Genomic DNA, 21,924 nt, shown 5'->3' on the forward strand with positions numbered 1-21,924 from the left:
AGCGCGAAGCTCCACCGACAGTTTCCACTCTATATTAATATGCAATGAGCTCATGTCTCCAGGTGATATCCATTAATGTTGTTGGCTTTCGAGCAAACAAACATAATGAGGATCGAATCGAATGGAGACAAACCCCAAGCATACATATTTACAAGTAGATTTTAATGAAATTAACATGTGATTCGCGTAAAAATGACTAATTTTTATCAAATTTTATTTCGATTGTCATGAATAATCATCAATATAAAATGTAATAACGCTAAATTATCCATAAACAAATCAAGGTACAAGGTTTTCAAGAGCTGACCGTATAAGAAAATGTATTAACTATTCGTATGAAATAAAAATTACATCTAAACGTTCTTACGAATAAACAATAACTATAAAATAAAACAGAATAATGAAATGTTAAATTATAACACAGCTTTCAACTCCTCACTTCATCGTCGCTGTGGAGTACGAGACTTGCTATGTCACTTGCGATAAACATACAGCAAAACTAGGCTTGTGTCGCATTATATAATATTAAATTAACTAAAAAAACATCTAAAAAGCTGTTATATTTTAATGGAATGTAACAAACTAATAAAATTTCCATATGGAAGGTGACAGTGAGACGAGACATAGCACGGTCAAGTACACCACGGGGCAGCACAATGAGTTTAAAGGACAAAATTTAAATAAATTATCAAAACTATTTTTTTCCTTTCTAAAATTATTTTAAAACATTAAAATCGAAACTCATAACGTTCTCATTGCAGCAATATTGTGAAAAATAATGATAAAGATATCATCGGTGAGTTTAAGTTACTAAAATGGCAATGCTCTTAGCGACACTCCCAAACTTTGACAGTCAGATCGACGCTGCCCGAGATCACGTATGGCAAGCTCCTGTGGAAATCTGAAAACAACATTTAACATATTTTACAAATTAAATTACAAATTAAATCCAAGAAGAAATGAACCCTAAAATTAAATTAATCCCTATCGATTTGGTTTACTTAGCTAAATTTCTACCCAAAGGTTGTCTGGCAGAGATCGCTGCTTAGCGATAAGACCGCCTTTTGTGAAAATCATGATGTACTTTCTTTTGTTGTAACTCCATGACAATGCACAATAAAGTATATTTGTATTTGTAGATGATCAGTCACTTCTTACTTAAGTAGACTCCGAGCCCTTCAATAAGGACATATATGAGCTGAAGATAACATAGATGGTATGAATCTTTTACTAAAGATAATGAAATAATAAAGGATACAAACAACTTCCAGAACATTGATAGTAATTACTATAGTCGAAATTGTTGAACCTTTTTCATGTCCGATAAGAGATTTTTCCCAGGTATGTATGTCAATTTCATTGAGACCATTTAACCTAATTTTAGTACAGGGCTTTGTGTGTGTGTATCTCACCGAGACTGGTGGCAAAGTGCTGGTGAGCGTAGAGCGTCTTGAGGCAGCGCGTATGAGCGACGTCCCACACACGCAGCGTCTTATCGTCGGAGGCTGTGAGCAGATAACGGCCGCCGGGATGCCAGGCCGCGCCGCGCACCCAGTTGTCGTGTCCCACCAGCGTCGCCAGGCACTGGCCCGTGCTCACATCCCAAATCTAAACCACATATAACATTACATACACATGTGTCGATGTCTATATATATATATCTAGCTTTTACCCGGGACTCCGTCCGCGCAGAATAAAGAAAACGCACACAAAATAAAAAAGTTCTTATGTCCGTTTCCTGGTTCTAAACTACCTGCCCACCAATTTTCAGTCAAATCGATTCAGCCGTTCTTGAGTTATAAATAGTGTAACTAATACGACTTTCTTTTATATATATAGATTCCCTTCTCAACCCTTTTCTTATAAAGAAAGGATGGGAAGGGGAGGTGGATTTGATGGAGGAGATGCATAGGAAGGTTAAATATTCTCTTTGTGCGTCTCCTCCTACGACGATTGAGGATAGGCAACGTATCTGCAATTGCGAATGTCTATGAGCAGCGGTCGCTTCGCCATTTCGGCTAATTCATGTGGCCGCTTGCGCGTTTGCCACCTTGTAATATAAAAAATATTCGTATATATATTACATAATTCCTAGAATATTAAATAGTACGATATAATTTCTTGTATTTATCATTTAACAATACTTAGCCTATAATGTGTGTTTCAGAAAACAAGTAAGATAAACATACTTTGACGGTCTTGTCACGAGAGCCGCTGGCGAGGAATGGTCCGGCGTGGTTGGCGCGGCGGTTGTCTCCTCCGGCCGCCTCGTTGATGGCTGCGGCGGCCGCCTCGGGCGCCCACGACACGCACTCCACCACGTGCTCGTGCTCGCGCAGCTCCATCTGATACAACACACACATTGAAAGGATTTCATTATTTTCAATTAATGCTAACAGTTAGAGGCTAATTAATACTATATTTTATTAATAAATATATGTACAATACATATCTAAGCAAATAGCTCAATTTATTTGTATATACAAATACAAAAATACTTTATTGTGCACTATCATGGAGTTACAAAAAAGGAAAATACATCAGTATTTTCACAAAAGGCGGTCTTATCGCTAAGCAGCGATCTCTGCTAGACAATCTTTGGATAAAAATTAAACTACGTAAACCAAATCGATAGGGTTCACACAAACAGTGACAAGAAATAAAAATAAAAACAATAGAAATATTAATAAAAATAAAATAAAATAATACACCAACTATTAAAAAAATATTTTGATAGTATTCTGTCATACATTTTTCACATCTTATCGAGTTGTTGGTTTGTGTGTGGATACATACTTTGCATTCGTTGGCGTTGTTATCAGTGCTCCAGATGCGCACAGTCTGGTCATTGGAGCAGGAGGCGAGCAGTGCGCCGTCACCTGACACACGCACCATGCGCACCCACTCACGATGACCCTTGAAAGTCTTCACACAGTACCTGCACCCGTTACATCAGTTAACACTGGACTAATGGAACTTAAACTGTACTTTAATAATTCCTGAGTTCTAACAATATTAGAATACAACAATGAACCACAGTATCCTGCTATAGTCGCTACAACAATAGTTAAAAACTGCATATGATGCTATTACAATGCAGAAGAAAGCAGCTGTTATTAACTGCTGAACTCTCTTATGACTTATTTGTTCAATTGTCACCTATAGACACAATCTTCTATCTTGCTTGAGGAAACTTATTTGTATATAAAACTAAGTTTCTTGGCTAAGTGAACTTACCCAGTGGCGACATCCCAAGCCTTGATGGTCTTATCCCTGCTGGCGGAGTAGACGAGGTCGCCGCTGGGCGAGAAGGCGACGGAGGACACGTTATGTTCGTGGCCGTGCATCGTCTTTATACACTCGAACGTCTGATTGAAGTCCCACAACTTTATCGACATGTCGGCGCTGCACGATACTGAAAAAGTTAAAACATATAAGATTTAATAATAAATAAACCAAACAGATTTAGCAAACAGAGCAACGTCAAACTATGTATATCGCGGCCATTACTCTATTTTGTAAAAAATATTTTGTAAATTTGAAGTGATAACGCAAAATATGTATAGCTAATGTTACATAGTTATGGAAGAGAAAGTCTTTATCGAAAACATTTAGCAATTTATTTTCTTTTAGTGAAAAATGTGCAGCTTGACTATTATGAAAATACATAATTCAAGTTTGAATTGGAACAAAATTTACTTTCATTTCTTCATTTTTACTTGTTCTATATCTTGATTAAGTCTTGACTTAATTGTTTTTTTTGTTCTTAATAAACTTAATACTAAAAAAATCTGCAAATCGAACAAAATAGAAATGATATTGTGAATAACTAACCTAATAGCTTGCCATGATGATCGAATGCGATGTCCTGTACGGAATCGGTGTGACCCTTGAGGGTTCGTTCGTATGTACCACTCTCGAACTCCCACACTCTGATGGTGGCGTCCTCACTCGATGACACCATCAAACTGAACACTGGATGAAATACTACCTGCGATGCACACCAAATTTAATTAATAAATTAGGTTTTTATTTTATTTTATTTGAAGCAAAAGTATATCAAAACTTTTATCATGCATAGAATTACTCGCTAAGTAACAATAGTCCAAATAAATGATATTTGCGCACTCAAGTTTTCGCACTTCTTAGTAACAATTAAACGAAAACTAATTTAAATATTTGTGTAACCAAAGATATTTTCTATCTTTAAAATACATTCAAATTGATTTAACTATTACTTATTCTGTGTAAAGAACTGAAATCGAAATGACAAACGGATTACGATGTTGCAAAAAAACCCGATTAAATATGCAGGTTGACCATTGACTAAAATTTTTTAGTTTTTAGACTTGATATATATGTGTTAATTTATTGGTGTGTTACTTTAGTAATAGTAGCCCGGTGTCCGGTGAGGCAGAACTTCTCCGGCGGCCGGGGTATCCACTCGGCGGGTGTGCGCTTGCCACGAGCGGGCGCGCCTTCCATAAACTCCTTTTGAGCTTCGGAGAGCTTTGATTCTAATTCCATCACCTGGAATTCACCACAAAAATCTTTAATAACAACTTACTAGAGTATAATCCTAAAAATAAACGTTCAAAGTTCTATATTGTCTTCCAAATTTGTAGTCTGTAGTTTGATTTCTTTGCTTTGTCTATCCATCTAGATTACGGACATCTACCTGCTACATAATACCTACTCAATAAATTTTAGATTTATTAAAATACCCATTACCGTTAGACCTTCACAGCGAATGTATTATAATATCTAGAAATAGTAAGGTACATCTGGTATGCAGAGCTTGCAGTCGACCTAGAAAACTTTGACGACACACCGATCGATCCATTCCATTGCCAAAGGCCCAGAGCTTTTACAACGCAATCTATTTTTTTTTTCAATATTCGAGCTAAAGATTTAAAATTCTAGTTCCTTACTGATGGGAAAAACCAGAAAATAGACTGTATAAAATTAGCCTATATCTTTTTATCAATTAAAAGATTGTTGGTTTGGCTGGTTAAGCTAAGAGTGTTAATTATAATCTAATCTAACAGAATTTACATAATACACAAATACCGGTTCTTATTTTTCAACCTTTAGTCATAGTATTGATAACTGTGTTTACGAAACAGGAAATAATGTTATTTAGTTAAGACGTAATATTCACATTTTAAATCCAGTTTAATGTTTAGTGCGTACTTTATTAAAATAGCAAATATTTAGATTTTGATTGAGAACTTTTCACAAGGGACGCATAGGAAGGACAAAAATCCTCTTTCTGTGCGTCCCCTTCTCCGTTGATTAAAGGCAACGCATCTGTATTTGCGGATGTCTATGGACAACGGTCGCCTCGCTATTTCGGCGAATCCGTTTGCAACATAAAAGTAACTTTTTACCATAATAATGTACATAATCTAGGCTAGCACTTTTAAGGATAAACTTTAGGCGTAGGAACAATCGCTGTGATAGTCAACTAATACTATCTGTATTGAGAAGTTACAATATAACAAACCTTCTTCTGGAGCCTTATTACAGAGGTCCATTTCTTCTCCAGTAGGCCGCCAATCTTGCGGTCTATTTCGCCGGTCATTTCGGCTTCCTTTTTGAACGCCTCCAGGGCGTCCGTGTAGCCATTGCTGCCCAGGTAATCAGCGATAGCTTTGTTTCTAAAAGTAAACAAAAAAAAAATTCACACATATATTAAAATCGTATTATTGCTATATTACATATGTAAATTACTAATCTTTAGTTTCTGAGACCAACATCTCTTGTTAAAACATAATTTTATCTCTGTTTTGTCCAAAAATAATGAGAGTGATGACGATATGTTGTATACGGGGTTTATGGTCTCAGAAACCAAGGAACAGTGAATTAATCCTGTCGTACATTCGTATTAATTTCACAAACATCAAGTTTTATTCTCTTGTTTTATATATTTACAAACAAATACGTTACTACGATTACTACCACATCTATTACAGCATGTAGAATTAAGCATTTGTAATCATTACACAATATTATTTGCACGTGATGAAACGAAACACTCGCTTCTTTCTACGTGCGTGGGCAGATCAAAGACATTGTAGTCATTAGACTAACTTGTATTGTAACAAGCTGTTAGATAACAGTTACATAAATAAAGATGCAAGTTGTTCTTTGATAAGTTCAATATATTGCGTTTTAGAAGCTCTGTAAACGTTTCCCTCATATCATCTAGTAATTAATGGTTATCATCTCTGTGACAAGTACGTCATACTATAAACTCCTCGGATTTCCACACAGTACTGAACTAGTTTTAAAACAGATATTATTATAAATCTACGCGTTAGAAGCTAGTCTAGTATATTACGTATTATCACCATTCAAATGAGTATAACGTATGTGAATAAAAAGTAAAAAAAAAACAAACGACAGACAATGTGGAGCAGACGAGGAACAAAACTAAGGAATTGTTTGTTCGTATCAAGCTTTCTAAGAGAAATGTTTGTGTAGGTTTGCTGGACTATAAACTACAATTTATTTACTGCTAAGACATTCAGAAACATTCTGTCTTGTTATAGAAATAATTATTTATAAGGACGAGGACGTAACGACTGCGGCGATCGTAAATAATGTTCTAATCTTTGCAATACCATACAAGATAACTGGCAGAAATAAGTTGTCGTAAAAAAAACTAAGCGATTACTTGTAATTTAAAATTTGCGCTTTCCCTCAATCGATCATTGGCATTTATTAATGTTCTCTTTCAATGCAATCTATTGTAATTTGTCACTACTATAAAGTCAATTATAGAAACATTGCTAAAAAGAAAAAAAAAACACATGATACATTTGTCAGTTATACTAGAGGTGGAAATAAAAATATTAAGACGAAGATAAAAAATTAATCGTCGGAAGTATTTCATTCAGTTCTCTATTGTGTAAATTTCATTTCTCGGTTGTTATATCAAGTTTCGATATAAACACGGTGAAACTGAATCGAATGTAAAGACAATCTGAGGCGCCTTTTGTTTGTGTGAGAGCAATCATGGCTTTTTTTAACAAATGAAAAGCATCAGCTCGTGGGTAGCAAATTACGAGACAATCAATCATCTGCCTCCCAAGTCGGTTATAATTCTAAGAAAATATATAGTATAAACAAATTAATAAAAGTACCTGGATTAAAAGGAAAAAATCGCAATAAAAGATACCTACTAGGATGCTTGGAACCTAATTTGCATTAGACACTATCAGTAGGCCGCGACTTCGTCCGCACAGAACTAAAAAAAATCTTACTAATGCGTATAAATGCGAAAATTTAGATGGATGAATGGATATTTGTTAGAAGGTATATCCGTAACGGCACAACGGATCTTGATAAAATTTGGCACAGACGTAGAACATAGTCTGGAAGAACATATAGGCTACTTATTATGTTTTTTAAATTCATTAAACGGAGTCGCGGGCGACAGCTAGTCTAATTATAAATTATAGCTTATGTGACCCGAGGATAGCTTCCCGTAAAATAATTTTTCAAATTAGTTCAGTAGTTTCAAAGCTTATTCAATGCAAATTTCATTTTATTCTGTTTTGAATATCAGTGTAGATTAGTATAGATGTAAGAATTTCTTTGTAACTTCTTTGGCAACCTAGATAATAAAGTTGATCACTTGAACCCTAATTGAACAACTTAAGTTCATTGGCGATATGGATAGCGAAAGTTCCTAGCGTAAAGCGAGCCGCGACCATTCGAGAAATTAACTTTCACGGTACGTTTCCGCCGATACAACTCTGATTAAAGGGCACTTAATGCTGCCAATGTTATACCAATAAAGATTGACATTGGTTATAATGCATTGTTTCGTATTACAGTTTGTTAGCAATCAATGTTCAATATTCGTAAAGAAAAAGACCTCTAATGGATTGTCGGAGACCACATTGAAACTACTTAACATTTTTTTTTTTTGGGAAATACTCTCTTACGGGACACGGTAATGGCTGTCAATTTAAGAAAACATTTTGTTACAACTAACGGTAGAAACATTTGGAAACAATAAAACGTTAACAAGAACGAAACACCGAAGGACAAGTAAAATCACAATTAGCATTATCAGTACAGAATACGTAATTCATTGATTTACATACATGTACGTGACCCGAAATTGTAACTGTGAAATTATTACAAAAGCACCGAAAAACGATGTTACGTAGTAATAAAGTTGTAGATGGAAATGTGAACTGTTGGATTAATTATTTTTATCACAATGTAAGTACGAAAATAAACTGGAATTAACCGAATGGATAAATTGTCAGCTATTTAATTTATTTCATTCATTTTGATTCGACATCCAACGTAATATTTTATGAGATATTAGCATTCTAATAGCTTAAATAGTAAAAGTGAAAATTCTATTTTTTGTCGAATGTCTAAATGTCAGACTGTCCCAAGCAAAACCAAGAAAAGGTTGGCGAATCTCTTAGTAACGAGGGCATTATTAGCAAATAGCAGTTGACAATAACGATTATTTGTTCAAAATAAGAGAAGTTTCTTGCAATTTTAAGTGAGATTAAAAAGAGAAACGTGCATTTGAATGTATCGCTGGCACTTGCACATTACAACATCTGCTGTTAACCTTATTCGCAAACATACAAACCGAAATTCCGACTCACTTTTACCGTTCACGAAGCAAAGGTCAAGATAATTTAGGGAAATAAAACGCATTATTTAAATTGTCCTATAAAACCAAACATTCCAACGTAAAGAAAATCTCTGAGAGATAATATTGTTTTCTGAGCGAAATTGGTTTCTCATTTGAAATTTCTTTATCGATCTTATCATTATTTTTAGTAAAACTGAATGAAATGTGAATTCATCAACATAAATTAAACTATAAAAACCTTGTAATGCAAAAAATATAGAGTTTGTACAGTTGAGGTCGTGGCTATAAGCTTCCTTGTGTACAGAGTAGGCGGGGTAGTGGGTGCGAGGGTATCAGATGCCGCCTACATGGCCGCTATCGATCGGCGCCACCGGGCACAACGCTACGTCACTACTGCGTCATTTCTCATCCCCCGTCTGCGCCTTTCATTAGAAAAATTGACTTGTTCTAAATATATCTACAGGATTTGAATTAATTTAAACATAGATCTATTACTAATAAAGTAATAAATTCGTATAATAAGAGTATGTCGACTTATGTGCAGCGATTATATACCTTTCATTGATTTTATTATATCAATATCATACCGTGAAACGTCTCTTTTATCGTTCTTTTTTCTGAGGTTTCAAAATATAAATGAAAGTAACACGGGTCATATAGTAAACTGGAACATGGATTTGGTACCCCATGGATGGAAACTTCCTCTATGAATTCAATGTAACAGCGCTCTAATGGAGGTAATAAATGAGGCACGTTTAATGAAATGACGGAATAAACTATGTTTAGGGTTGGACGACAAGGGGAGTGATATATCCTGAGGGTTATATTGAAAAGGGTAAGCCCATGACGTCATCGCGTTTGCTGAATAAATATACAGTGGATGATAACTGGAAAGGAAAATTTTCTTTGTATTATTTACCGCTGCTTAGGAATTATTCTAATAAAATAATACTCCCAAAGTTGTTCTCGGATATGTGACACAGATGAGTCATGACATTATTTCCGCACTCCCCTGGCAAAGATGAGATCTTTTAAATTATTAATGGAGACAAACTTAGAATAAAATACGTTGCCAAATACATATGACATTTACGTGTTAGTAAAACTACAACGTATTGTATAATTTGTAAACAACTAAGATGGAGATAGTAATTTATTTTAAAACCTATGAAACTATTGAATAGTATAAAAATTAATGTTTATATTCACACTACTTTTACGTTAGCATCAAGTTTTCATGCTCACGCATTTAGTTCTTTTAATGACTATCAAAATTCAAAACAAAATATTAAGATACATCTAACTAATATAAATGCGAAAGTTTAGATGGATGGATGGATATTTGTTCCAAGGTATCTCCGGAAAGGCTCAACATTTGATGAAATTTGGCACAGATGTAGAACATAGTCTGGAAGAACACATAGGTATTTTCTTTTTTCCCCTGACGATTCCATTTAACAAAATTGAAAAGATTTGGTTGCTTTTTTGTACCCCCTTAACATTTTACAACTAATTTTTAATTTTATAAATTTAAACACATAAAGAATTATTATCACACTCTTAGAATATCGGTAGTTTATAACATTTCTACATTATGATAGCAAAAAAATTGGATATTAATAAAACATTTTTCCCATAACTTTATTCTTTCAGGCAACGTCTTTTATGAACAAAACTTCGGTCAATGAATCACACATTCTTCCAGTAAAAACGGCAAATCTTTTAACAATAAAGAAACTCGGTACAACAGTAAATAATTTATACGGAACCTATTATATCCGATAAAAAAGAATTCAAGTACTGCGGAAGATATGTCGTATAAAATAGAATATAAGAATATATTAGTATTGAGGCCTATATGCAGAATGCGGCATGCGGCAGAGAGGCAACCGGTGGAGACTGCATTCCTGGCGTACCTCGTCCGACAACCAACGGTTTTGGCTCCTTACAATTACAATGCCTCTTATGGGACCCTAGTCACTTGTCTAGCAAACATTTCTGAAGCGTATTATTTACTGTCTAACCTAGTTTCCGCCTTGCAAATAATAATTTCAACCCACACATCAATATTTTATTTTTTAAAGAATTTATTGACAGAAAAACCTACTCAAGGGAGATCTCTCATTTACGAAATCTATTCTAAGAGGTGCCACTTAAAAACTCTGAGTATATTTTGACAGTGAGCAAAATATTTTGACGTACAAATAAGACGGTGATTTAAATTATGTAAAGCGTAATTCGAAACAATAGTATACAAGGTAATATTTTTATTTGAGAATAAAGGTCAATATTCAATACGTTAAGATGTGCGCTATATCACCTGATGACGCCAGCTGATGAGTCAAGTTATAAACATACATTGACAAGCAACGGACGGACGATGTCTATGGAATTCAAGGTCTTCGTGCTAGTTAAAATGTCACTAGTTGATGTGTAAAGAGCATTTAAGGCTTGTTTCGTAATATCCATCACCGTTTTACGGTTACCGTTGATACTGGTTCAGATAACTTGCGCTGCACATTTTATATATCAGTTACCACAAAAAATAGCAAAGCCAAGCTTCTCAAATAAATATCTGCGTAAATGGGTTCTAATTTAACTAACCGCGTCGATGCAAAAGCGTTAAAGTTTACTCTACAATACTTTAATGTGATTGAAAAAACATGTACAGGAAACACTGAGATTCATTATGAAACCCCCATCGACGTTTTATCTCAGATCAAAGTACTTGCTATATAATAAGTGAAAGTATTCAGAGCACAATAAACACACGCGTTGTTCTACTTTGATGTTATTCAAACGGTGCAATGATAAAGATCTCGCCTGTGTAGACCGTCCATCGTCAATGGGGTTACAGCCGTGGGTGATGTCTGAGTATGTTATGTCATACTGACAACGTCAATATGTGTTAAGGAAGTGAAACATATGAGATAGTTACGTATCAAATATTTTGAGTACCAAAAACACATGTAGTAATACGCATAATTGTCCGATACAGTTAAATTTAAATATGTATATAAATGAATCTTACTTTACATGACACTTCAATTTTTATGTTTAAAAGTGAGCACGACACGCAAGTCGGTGGCAATGTGGTTAATTAATTGTTAAATAAAAGAGACATATGATTTAATGTGTCCAAAGCATTCAATAATTCAATCCATTATTTGGCTTTGCATATATTTCAAACCAATGACGAATACTGTCTCAGTATTTATGCGTACCAAAATAGACTGCAGTAACTTTCAGCCGTTTCAGAAATAATTCTCTTGTGTACATACGATTTGCGTCAGGGTTACTTTTCGATCTAAATATATCGAACCTGTTTGGTTACTACTAGTGGACCTTTGAAGACAATACATTGACTAAAATGTCCACTAGAGTAATTTTACATTAAACACTACCAGAGTTTTTATCTCATTACACTTATCCTATAAATAAAAGTTGTTTTTATGTTTAATTCCATAATTAGAAAAGCTGTTAACGTCGTATGGATACATTAATAAAATTTATTTGGTTATTATACTCTTGAAACCGGTTGACGACTTTTTGACGGTAATAATAAAGATGAAGTCATCCGAGATGTCTTCTACAATAATAATCTAAGTTTTCTTTGCATACACGCTTTTAAAGTTCTTGGAATCAATGAAGCAACTAAAGAATGGTAAAATTTATGCCCTTGTCAAGTATTTTGTCTATTCTATTTAGAACTTTATTTATGCAATGTAGGAGAGTTAAAAATAAGAGACATTAAACGTTATTTATAAAAGCCAAGAACGTAGACAGCAATAAGTCGCAACTGGTTAATGACGAACTAGAATTTAAATTGAAAACGGTCTTCATTAACGTGTTGCCGTGATGAAACAAAAACATAGTGTAAAAATGTTGTGACCAAATAAAATGTATACTGTAATATAGTGAATTATTCATTAAGTCGTAACATTTATTTATGTGTTACTAGCTTTTACCCGCGACTCCGTCCGGGCGGAATAAAAACATAGAAAACGGGGTAAAATTAACCTATGTCCGTTTCCTGGTTCTAAGCTACCTGCCCACCAATTTTCAGTCAAATCGATTCAGCCGTTCTTGAGCTATAAATAGTGTTACTAACACGATATAAGAAGATAGATTAATGAAGTTGTTATTATATGAAGTCCTACGATAATATTATTTACAATTTAAGAAAATTTAACTAAACTAACACGACTATTAAAGAGTATTTGAAATTTAAATGCAGTATTTTGTTTTACATTACAGTTTCGAAATTTGTCCATCCGCTATAAGCCCATGATCAAACGTAATAATAAAATTTAAAAAAAAATTGTTTTGATGTCAATTTGTTCTTATATACTTTACTGTAAAACTCTACCTAATGACCAAACGGAATGACTTCCTCATGCGTTAATAATAACGGGACGAGCTTCCTCTTCACCAGTACTTATCTAGGACAAGAAGCAAATATCGAGGTTACGTATGAACTTAAATTCAAAATCATTCATAGCCAAAGGCAAAAAAGTTTATTATTGAAGCACATTAAACTTAATAAATCATCGCTAAAAATGACAAACATAATGCTGAATTTTTAATTTTCTCTCATTATTTCTTATTAAATACTAGTCGCAACTCCGTCAAAAAATCCGCAAAAAATAACTTAATTAGTAGCCTATGTGTTCTTCCAGACTATATTCTACATCTGTGCCAAATTTGATCAAGATCTGTTGAGCCCTTCCGGAGATACCTTCAAACAAACATCCATCCATCAATCCGTCTAAGCATTCGCGTTTATAATATTATAAGTAAGTTAATCTCGTAGACCTCGAAATCAAAAATATACGTTTTTTTCGTATTCATGTAATATGTATGGCATGTATGCTATTTACAATGAAGTGTAGATATATAATATAAGTACAGTAATATAAAAACAGTGAATTTAGAAGAATTGAATAATAGAAAATGGCAACATTGAATTATTTAACCACATAGTCAAACCCACAAACAAAACATGTAAAAGACACAACTAAATAAAAAGCACACGTGTAAACTGTCTGAAACAAGTGACAAGAGATTATCAGACAAGGAAAAGCGCTCACTCGGTCAGAGACACGGTGATGCAACAAAATGGCTTAATGTATTAAGGATGCTGTCACTCGAAGGCTCCGGCTACAAACAAGAGCACGATCGCATTTCTATATATGTGTTACATAAGCAAGTATACCGGTAGCTACGCACTTGTTACATTACCGTGTGAATTGGACTATTATATATTTTTAAATGACCTTATAAACGTCATCAACTGTACATTTGTAAGAAAAAAAAACCTGAGACTATAATCTGCAATAGTTCATTGCCACTTTGCTTTTATCGTTGTAAGAACGTAAACATTAAACAACGCATTTATCGTTGGATTCTGAAACTAAAATCGCTGTATAAAACCTATCATCATCACTTTCATTATCTTAAACAAAACAGAGATAGCAATGGGATTTTGGTCTCGGAAACCAACGATTAATATTACAAATACATACATTATAGTAGGTACCCATAATCTATATGACATGAGTCATTATATTTTTCTCTTCACCTTCGATCATCAATACTGTATTGTTCATAGAAGCTTTAAAAATAAGGCAACTAATAGTAGGAAATAGAAATTATTGTGATTTACACGTAAATTCTATCAATGTGCTGCAAACAAAAGTAAGTCTATATAGTCAATAACTTATGAATGAAACAGCTCCTAATAGAGTTAAAGTATAAGACAATCTTCTTAATGGATGTTGTAATAAGCCGGGCGTCCACGTTTTCAATGTAAACTTGCACGACACGTATGACTCAGAGTAAATAAATATATTAGAGCAAAATTTACTACGAGAAATCTATTTTAATCACAAATAAAGTCGAACCTGAACAAGCAAGAATCCAACAAATTTGTCGCTTTTAAAAGGGTTCTCGTTTATGGAAGTCTTCGTCATGACCGACCAACAACTCTCGCTTGTGGTGGTTTATCGCTTGTATGTGTCTGTACAATAAGCAAATACAATTAACTACTAGGGTTTAATACAAAGAAGATAGTTTGTGGAGGATAAAAGAATAAATATAAGCAAGATTAAAGGTTAATAAAGATCTGATATCATAATTAAAATGAGTATTTAAAAATTTAGAATGTCTGTTCGAGAACAGTACAAACAAACGTCATTAACAGACGGACAAGTTTATCTTTATTGATGTTTACCAGAATAGGCGGTGGTTCCCTTTCACTTCGCATTGCAAAGAATTTATCAAGGAACGGACCGAGGTCTTCAGGTCACGACACCACAATGGATAATACAATAAAAGTAAAAGGCACAACCAATTGTAAAAACACCATAACAGTCTCTAGAAGATTCCATCAGCTATAAAGATCGATCTAAATTACATAATTTAAGAGTTAGTACTGTCTAAAATTACGGATGGCCAATTAATTCTGATTGAATAGAATTCAAGTCTGAAGTATGCCGTATTGTAGGATACAAACATTTGTTACGTCTAGATTTTTGAAAAAGTAAAAGCTATCATATCGAGTCTAATAACAGTTAAATAACACAGCTGATCCATTACAACGTTTCGGTAAGAGTTGTTATTATAGATAGTAAAATCTATTACTTGACTTTGGCATATAATTTTATAAATAATTCATGAGGGGTTATAAAAAATTGTTATTTTGATGCACCTTTCATAACCGATGTAAATTAAAATGAATGTTATTTTAATAAATATGTGATTGCGTAACAGATACACATACGTCAAATTCATTTTACATCTCACATTTGATCAAATACGATGTAATGGTATTTATTAGTTAGCTTTCAATTGCCTTTTCTTCTCTGGAATGATAAAGCATATCAGAACAAGAATGTTTAAATATAAACATCATAGAACAGAAATAATCTTATTGACGTACATAATGACGTATTTATATGTAAACTTTTATAGTCGTCTTAACTCTTAATATAATACGAAACGTGCTAATTAAAAAAGCAAAGAAATGGTTCTATCACCAGTCGCATAGAAAATGTGAGGTACTCCAAATAAATCTCGATGAATTAGTTATTTCATATGCAATCCAGACTAATGAAATGAATAACAATAATAGTTCTCTAGTTGGATCACTAACTTTCAGATCTTCAATTTATAATAACTTTAATAACATTAGAGTGCAGTAGACCAATACAGTTACTACCTCATTAATCTTTTGAGCAAAAAGCTCGAGCAGGTTTATTGCAAGTTCTTTGAAATCCGTAATCAGCAGCCGAGCTATATGTATCAATAACGTAAGTATAATGATGATGAGATTTCTAGGTTCATAAAGAAAGTTGCAAAGCCGAGGGACTCGAGGAAGGCGCCGACAGTGAGGTCAACGACATGGCGTTATGAGAACACTGTTACTTTCAAAGGTCGAGCGAGGTACAGGACCGTTGGCTAGCCTGCGATAACACACCGGCCACAGTACGACCAAGCTACAAATAAACAAGTGACAATTGATTTAGAAGATAAACTTTTTTCGAAATTAAACTGACTTCGATGAATCCCCTGATGCATATAGTCTAAGATCCCGCTGCAGGATTGGTGCGCTCATCGACTTTTTGTTTAAAACTGTCCTGTCCTGTGTCCTTTTTGGAGTTCGTAATAAACAACGTTTTATATTTACATTGTTATTTTATTTGTGCATCTAAAAATTATTATATTAATTAACGTAAAATAGAATTGATAAAGATGAAGTCGATACATACATATTTGCATATATATTTATTTGATTACATATTTTTTGGAGTATTTATTATAAGTCGTCTCTATTACTCCCCGGTGGTTGAGAACACTAACGTTCGACGCATGCGCAATGGCTTAAAAGCGTCGCACAGCCGGCAATCGCTGTCCTCGTCTGACAAATGATGTTACGCGCTAACTCTCTTTCACTCTACCTTAAATATTTATTATCTTTAACAGCCAGCAACCCTTATTTGCGGCCAGATTTAATTAAGCAACTTTATATGATAATTAATAGAAAAAAATTAGCTTTAATTTGACATATAATTAATAAAAATAGGTTATAGACGTATAAATTTATCGAAATCATACCTGTTTACACCTGGCTGCAAAGAGGTGCGGCCAGGTGCGCAACGGCAACCGTGATTTTTTAGAATCTTGATATTAATTACCGTTATGTAGACGTTATTTTATTAAAAAAATAAATAAACGAAATTTTTTACCAAAAATCAATTAAAAATAATTTTTAAAAAAATAATGGCGGCCAAATTTTGATAGGCACCCTAGTAAATATATATTCTCTTAACTATAAATAAACATAAAAATTTGGTTTTAAACAAAAAGTCGATGAGCGCACCAATCCTGCAGCGGGATCTTAGACTAATACATTTATACCATTTGCCAAAAATTCTACTTTATTTCTCACCGATTTACAACACAGTTGTGACTCTCGTGGAGCCCTGGGAATCCACCAAGACCACTTTTAGAATACTAAATTTAGGTTAAGGTATTCAGATATAAGTTCATTTCATATAGTAAATATGGCGCCTACTGATACTAATTCTCTTATGATTATCTTATCTCTATATATATAAAAGAAAGTCGTGTTAGTTACACTATTTATAACTCAAAACGGCTGAATCGATTTGACTGAAAATTGAGCTTAGAACCAGGAAACGGACATAGGATAATTTTTACCCCGTTTTCTATTTTTTATTCCACGCGGACGCAGTCGCGGGTAAAAGCTAGTATATTATTAAAAGATATATCTGCGATAAGAAGATACGGTTGCGATTTCGTTTTTTATCTCTAGTATTAAATATGAAAAAGACCGCCAAATCTATATGGGCCAGACTTGAGCGCGTCATTGACGTTTTCAATAAACCTCGGATATATTGAATAATGAAAAGCAATAGGGAGATTGCAGAGGGATGCTGGAATACCGCAATGCAGTATTGCCTCTACTGCTAAGATCGACATCTTACGGTCTATAATAGTAACGCAGTATATTCGTTTATTATGCATTTTGTACAATTTAATTTAATGAATACACAAAATTACTTGTTTTTTTAATTCAACGGTAGTCAAACGACTAGGAAGTAATCTCCTAAAATAAATATAATAAAAAAAATGGAAACAAAAATATAATCATGTTACACTACGAAGTAACATTATTAAAGCAAAAACGATAAAAAACTACGTTTCGAGTTCGCGATATTATTATACTTTCGTATTGTCGTTGTTTGTGGTCGTAATCTAAGGATTAAAACTTAAAGAATTTCATATTTAACCCATTAAACCATTCACCTTCGATAAATTGAGGAGTGGTTAAAACTCCTTTACTTATATGCTTATAACCAAGAATAAAATCAATATAAAGAACAAAGGCGTTAAATCTACTGCCCTTCAGCGGTAAATACACCAACTATAGTAATGCGCATGGTTCAATGACCTAAAGACCCAGGTTATGTTATGTTTATTTACTTTACTATTGACTACATATACTTTGATCTAGCTTTAACATAAAAGGTGATTATCTATTCTAATCATCGCAAGGCATATATCGCAGTTTTACGTAATCTTATGTTTAACATGTGTGAAAAGTACGTAATAAAGTTGTTCGAAAAGTCATTGGCAATGGAAAAAGATTATAGTTGAGCTGTTTATGTCTAATGCTGAGTAGATACTGATCATTATAAATTGAAGACCTACAAATTTTTTTAAATGTACATTGTCATATGGTGAGTCTAGAGATAGCCTATCTAAGATAGCGCTTTGTGATCCAAGATGGATCACATTCCATGTGATATACGAACGTGAGGTGACATGTGTACGAATTATCAGTTATAATGAGCGTTAAAAACTTTATTAATTATATTTCTTTAACTTCTATAATTAACCAAGACTGCATTTTTTTTAAGTAAAAAGTTGTATTCATTCAAGGATGTTCCGACATTGTACTACCTACAGAGTGCCATAGATAGTGATAAGTAAAGTCCTAGTTAAGAGGTGGCAAGGATGCGTTAGTTCCGCGATAAGAGGATGGATGTTACCATACATAATACATATAGACGGGCTTTGAACCAGGATGTGGTTGTCTTATATACTCTGATTGTATAACATAACATTTACGATTACAATTTCCTAACGATAGACAATACGATGGACGATGGTGAATGTTAGAATAAAATATATAGTAAAAAATATATAGCTTCTTGCAATCACAGGATTTCTATCTCAATATCGTAAGTTACGACGTTCCTACTAAACTAATTCAAATGTACGCATTATCATTTAAATAAAGTTGTATTATGATTACATTGTCAGATAACAAGACCAATTGTTAATGACATACTTAGACAGCCTAACAAATAAACGGGTAGCGGTGGCTATATACCTAAAGTCTGTTAATCTCTAAGGCCAATTTTACATAGTACTTACAGCTCCTCTCGTTGCCGTTGTGACAACACCATTTTCATCGTGGTCGGGTGACGCGTGAGGCGGCTGGCCCGGGTCGTTAGCTGCACTAGAGTCTCACTCGTTCACGCGGGCGACGGCGGGAGCGCCGTTGCCATTATCACACCTGTCCACAATTAAAAAAAAAACATTTACACATCTGCCTTGACATTCCTAAAATGCTCTACCCGATATTCTGTGCCCAATTAATGACATTCTACAAACTCATCATGTATACATTCCAAAATGTCTAATATTGTTGTCTCCAAATAAGGGCCAATGTGCAAATCAACCTGTTTCAGGAGAGGCTCTCAAAGTTTCAACCACATAAGCAAATAGGTAGCATAGGACTTTATTTCAACAAAAAATAGCAGTTACACCAGTAAATGTGTTTTTGTGCATGTTGTTAACTAAACTAAGGAGTAGCTTTTAACACAAAAAAAGTAAAAATCATCAAATTGTTGCCTTGGCTACTTGCGAGCTTCAAAAAATATTGTAATATTAGTTGTAAAGATATGTACAAACCGATTTTGATACACTAAGTTTTGAAAGAAGTTTGTCATTGTCTTTGGTTCCTCTAAATAACTAGTATCTGTGATCTTCCATTGTATAGTACATTTCAAAGTTGCCTGTGATATTTGAGTAATAAGAGTACTTAATTACCTCTAACAAAACTATCACCAAAATATATTTTAAATAGTAAACCATTTTAGGTCAGCACCATATGGCCAATTTGTAATTTCCTTAAACTTTTAAGGTTTCAAACAATGAACAATTAAGGTTTTCTTATGGCTTCTATAAACTGGCTTATCTTTTTTGACAAACAACCTATTCTCTGTTTTTAGCAGCAATTCAAATTACCCAAATAATTTTTAACATTTATTAATTAACACATTTAAATTACATTTAACAGGCAATGTTATAATCTCAGAGTGTATTAATAAACTAGCTTTTGCCCACAACCCTGTCAGTGAGGATTTAAAAAAAAACTTAATAACTAGCCTATGTGTTCTTCCACACTATGTTCTACATATGTGCCAAATTTCATCAAGATATATTAAGCCATTCCGGAGATACCTTCAAACAAACATCCATCGAAACATTTGCATTTATAATATTAGTTAAGATAGCATAGATTAAGATCATGTTTCTATAAATATAGACCAGACATATGAAACAATAGCTGACTCAAAAGACGTTTTCAGTCTTAACTACGAATATTGCATTCAAATGTTCCGCAATTTCTTAAATTCCACTCAACTTTCTTAATATAGTCTTTCATAAGATAAGGAATAAGCGAAATTATTCCACACATTCAAATGCGATAAACATTTTTGTAAATCAAGTATTGAGGAAATTCAAAAAAAAAATTTGACAAAGCCTTTAATGAATATTTACCTTGACATAGAATCAGAATAGTAGAATCATAAGGATGTATTGATATGCTTTATTTAAAAATCTGACATGAAACCTCTAATAAGAGAATATCACTGAGAACTACAGTGAAAAGATGATCAATTTTATTTTCTTGCTATATTAAAAAGTATTTGAATTAATGTAACAAAAGTTGAATGTAAAAAAAGGTCTGCTGAAGCGTTTTGTTGGGATAATCCTATAGATAAAATCCTATAGTGAAGGCATTTAGAAAACAGACTGAAAATTCAAAAATTAACTCTTGATTAGATATCAAACTCGTTTGAAATATTTCATTTATAGTTTAGTCTAGTGTGTAACATTTCATGCATCTCATTTATAATCTATTATCATATGTATTTGTAAAATTGATCTATAAGTTTCAAAACCCTTTATTTGTCCAATATGACCTAAGTATATTTTGGAATATAAAAATATGAGAAATGTGTTACAAAAATACCTATATTTCACCACAAAGAGTTCAAACTTATTTTACTTAACATATGAGGAAATTTGTTTGAACCGAAAAATATCAAGTATAACATTTTAATTAATTCACATGTTTAAAAACAATACAACAAGTCTTTGCAATTACGTAATAAAAACCAATTAATATGAAGAAGAATACAGTAAATTATTTAGTTAATACATTCTTATTAAAAACCAATTTGAAACATGTCAACTTTAGAACAGCTGATTTGATTAAAAACATGATGAATTGATATACTAGAGGCTAGCTTCTACGCACAATAGCCAGTTTTAATATTAAATCATACATTCTTTTGTTATAGTAGTATTTTTAAAGTTGAAACCTAGTATTTCGATATCCAAATCAATATAATCTCAGAGGAATCGTCTATGTAAAGTTGCCAAATTAAATAAATGCTGAATATTGGTGGAAGGTAATTAAACTCTAGCCGCTGTAAAATTATAAAAATCTAATTTGCGCGAAAATAAATAATGCAGAAATCAAGAAGCATTGCAGCTAAATGACTCAGATTTTAAACGTCAAAAACCATACTGTCATTTTGCCACATCAACGAGATATCAAAATCTGTAACGTAATTTACAAGAGTTATCTTCTTTTACATTAGACCCAAATCCGTTAGAAGTAAAAGTAAAGAAAAATGGAAATATCAGAACGGCCATATTGAACCGTAACTGCTAACTGAAAACTAAAACGACAGACTTATCGTTGTTACTAAGTCAGTATAAAGACCGCAATTTTGATGAACAGATTGATACTTACAAAACGTAAAAACACTAAAATTTGCACTTTTTCCAAATATAAAGCACACACAGAATAACCACACTTCACATAAGACCCAAGGCAGAAAACCGTTTCGTTGCAATGGCTCAAATTCACTCAATCTACTACAATGGCGAGTTTCGATTTTTCT

General features: G+C 33.3%; 1 protein-coding gene across 1 annotated transcript; it reads right to left on the reverse strand.

The window, feature by feature from the left end:
- Window positions 1-269: 269 nt before the first annotated feature.
- Window positions 270-21,924, reverse strand: LOC106717734 (lissencephaly-1 homolog). Its single transcript, XM_045680415.1, has 10 exons — window positions 21,774-21,924; window positions 19,097-19,238; window positions 5,507-5,660; window positions 4,384-4,530; window positions 3,835-3,991; window positions 3,238-3,415; window positions 2,797-2,938; window positions 2,190-2,345; window positions 1,413-1,608; window positions 270-901 (listed from the first exon to the last, which is right to left on the reverse strand). The coding sequence occupies exons 2-10, from the start codon at window positions 19,132-19,134 to the stop codon at window positions 828-830; spliced, it is 1,242 nt and encodes a 413-aa protein (XP_045536371.1). The 5' UTR covers window positions 19,135-19,238; window positions 21,774-21,924; the 3' UTR covers window positions 270-827.

This window comes from Papilio machaon, chromosome 13 (genome assembly GCF_912999745.1).
Source record: "Papilio machaon chromosome 13, ilPapMach1.1, whole genome shotgun sequence".
NCBI classification, from domain to species: domain Eukaryota; kingdom Metazoa; phylum Arthropoda; class Insecta; order Lepidoptera; family Papilionidae; genus Papilio; species Papilio machaon.

What these genes read in the sequence shown, in the direction of transcription:
- LOC106717734 (XM_045680415.1), bottom strand. Translation starts at nt 19,134, where the DNA reads ATGAAAATGGTGTTGTCACAACGGCAACGAGAGGAGCT. An exon ending in CAACGGCAACGAGAGGAGCT is followed by an intron (nt 5,661 to 19,096) that starts GTAAGTACTATG and finishes GTTTACTTTTAG; the next exon opens with AAACAAAGCTATCGCTGATT. An exon ending in TAATAAGGCTCCAGAAGAAG is followed by an intron (nt 4,531 to 5,506) that starts GTTTGTTATATT and finishes GGTGAATTCCAG; the next exon opens with GTGATGGAATTAGAATCAAA.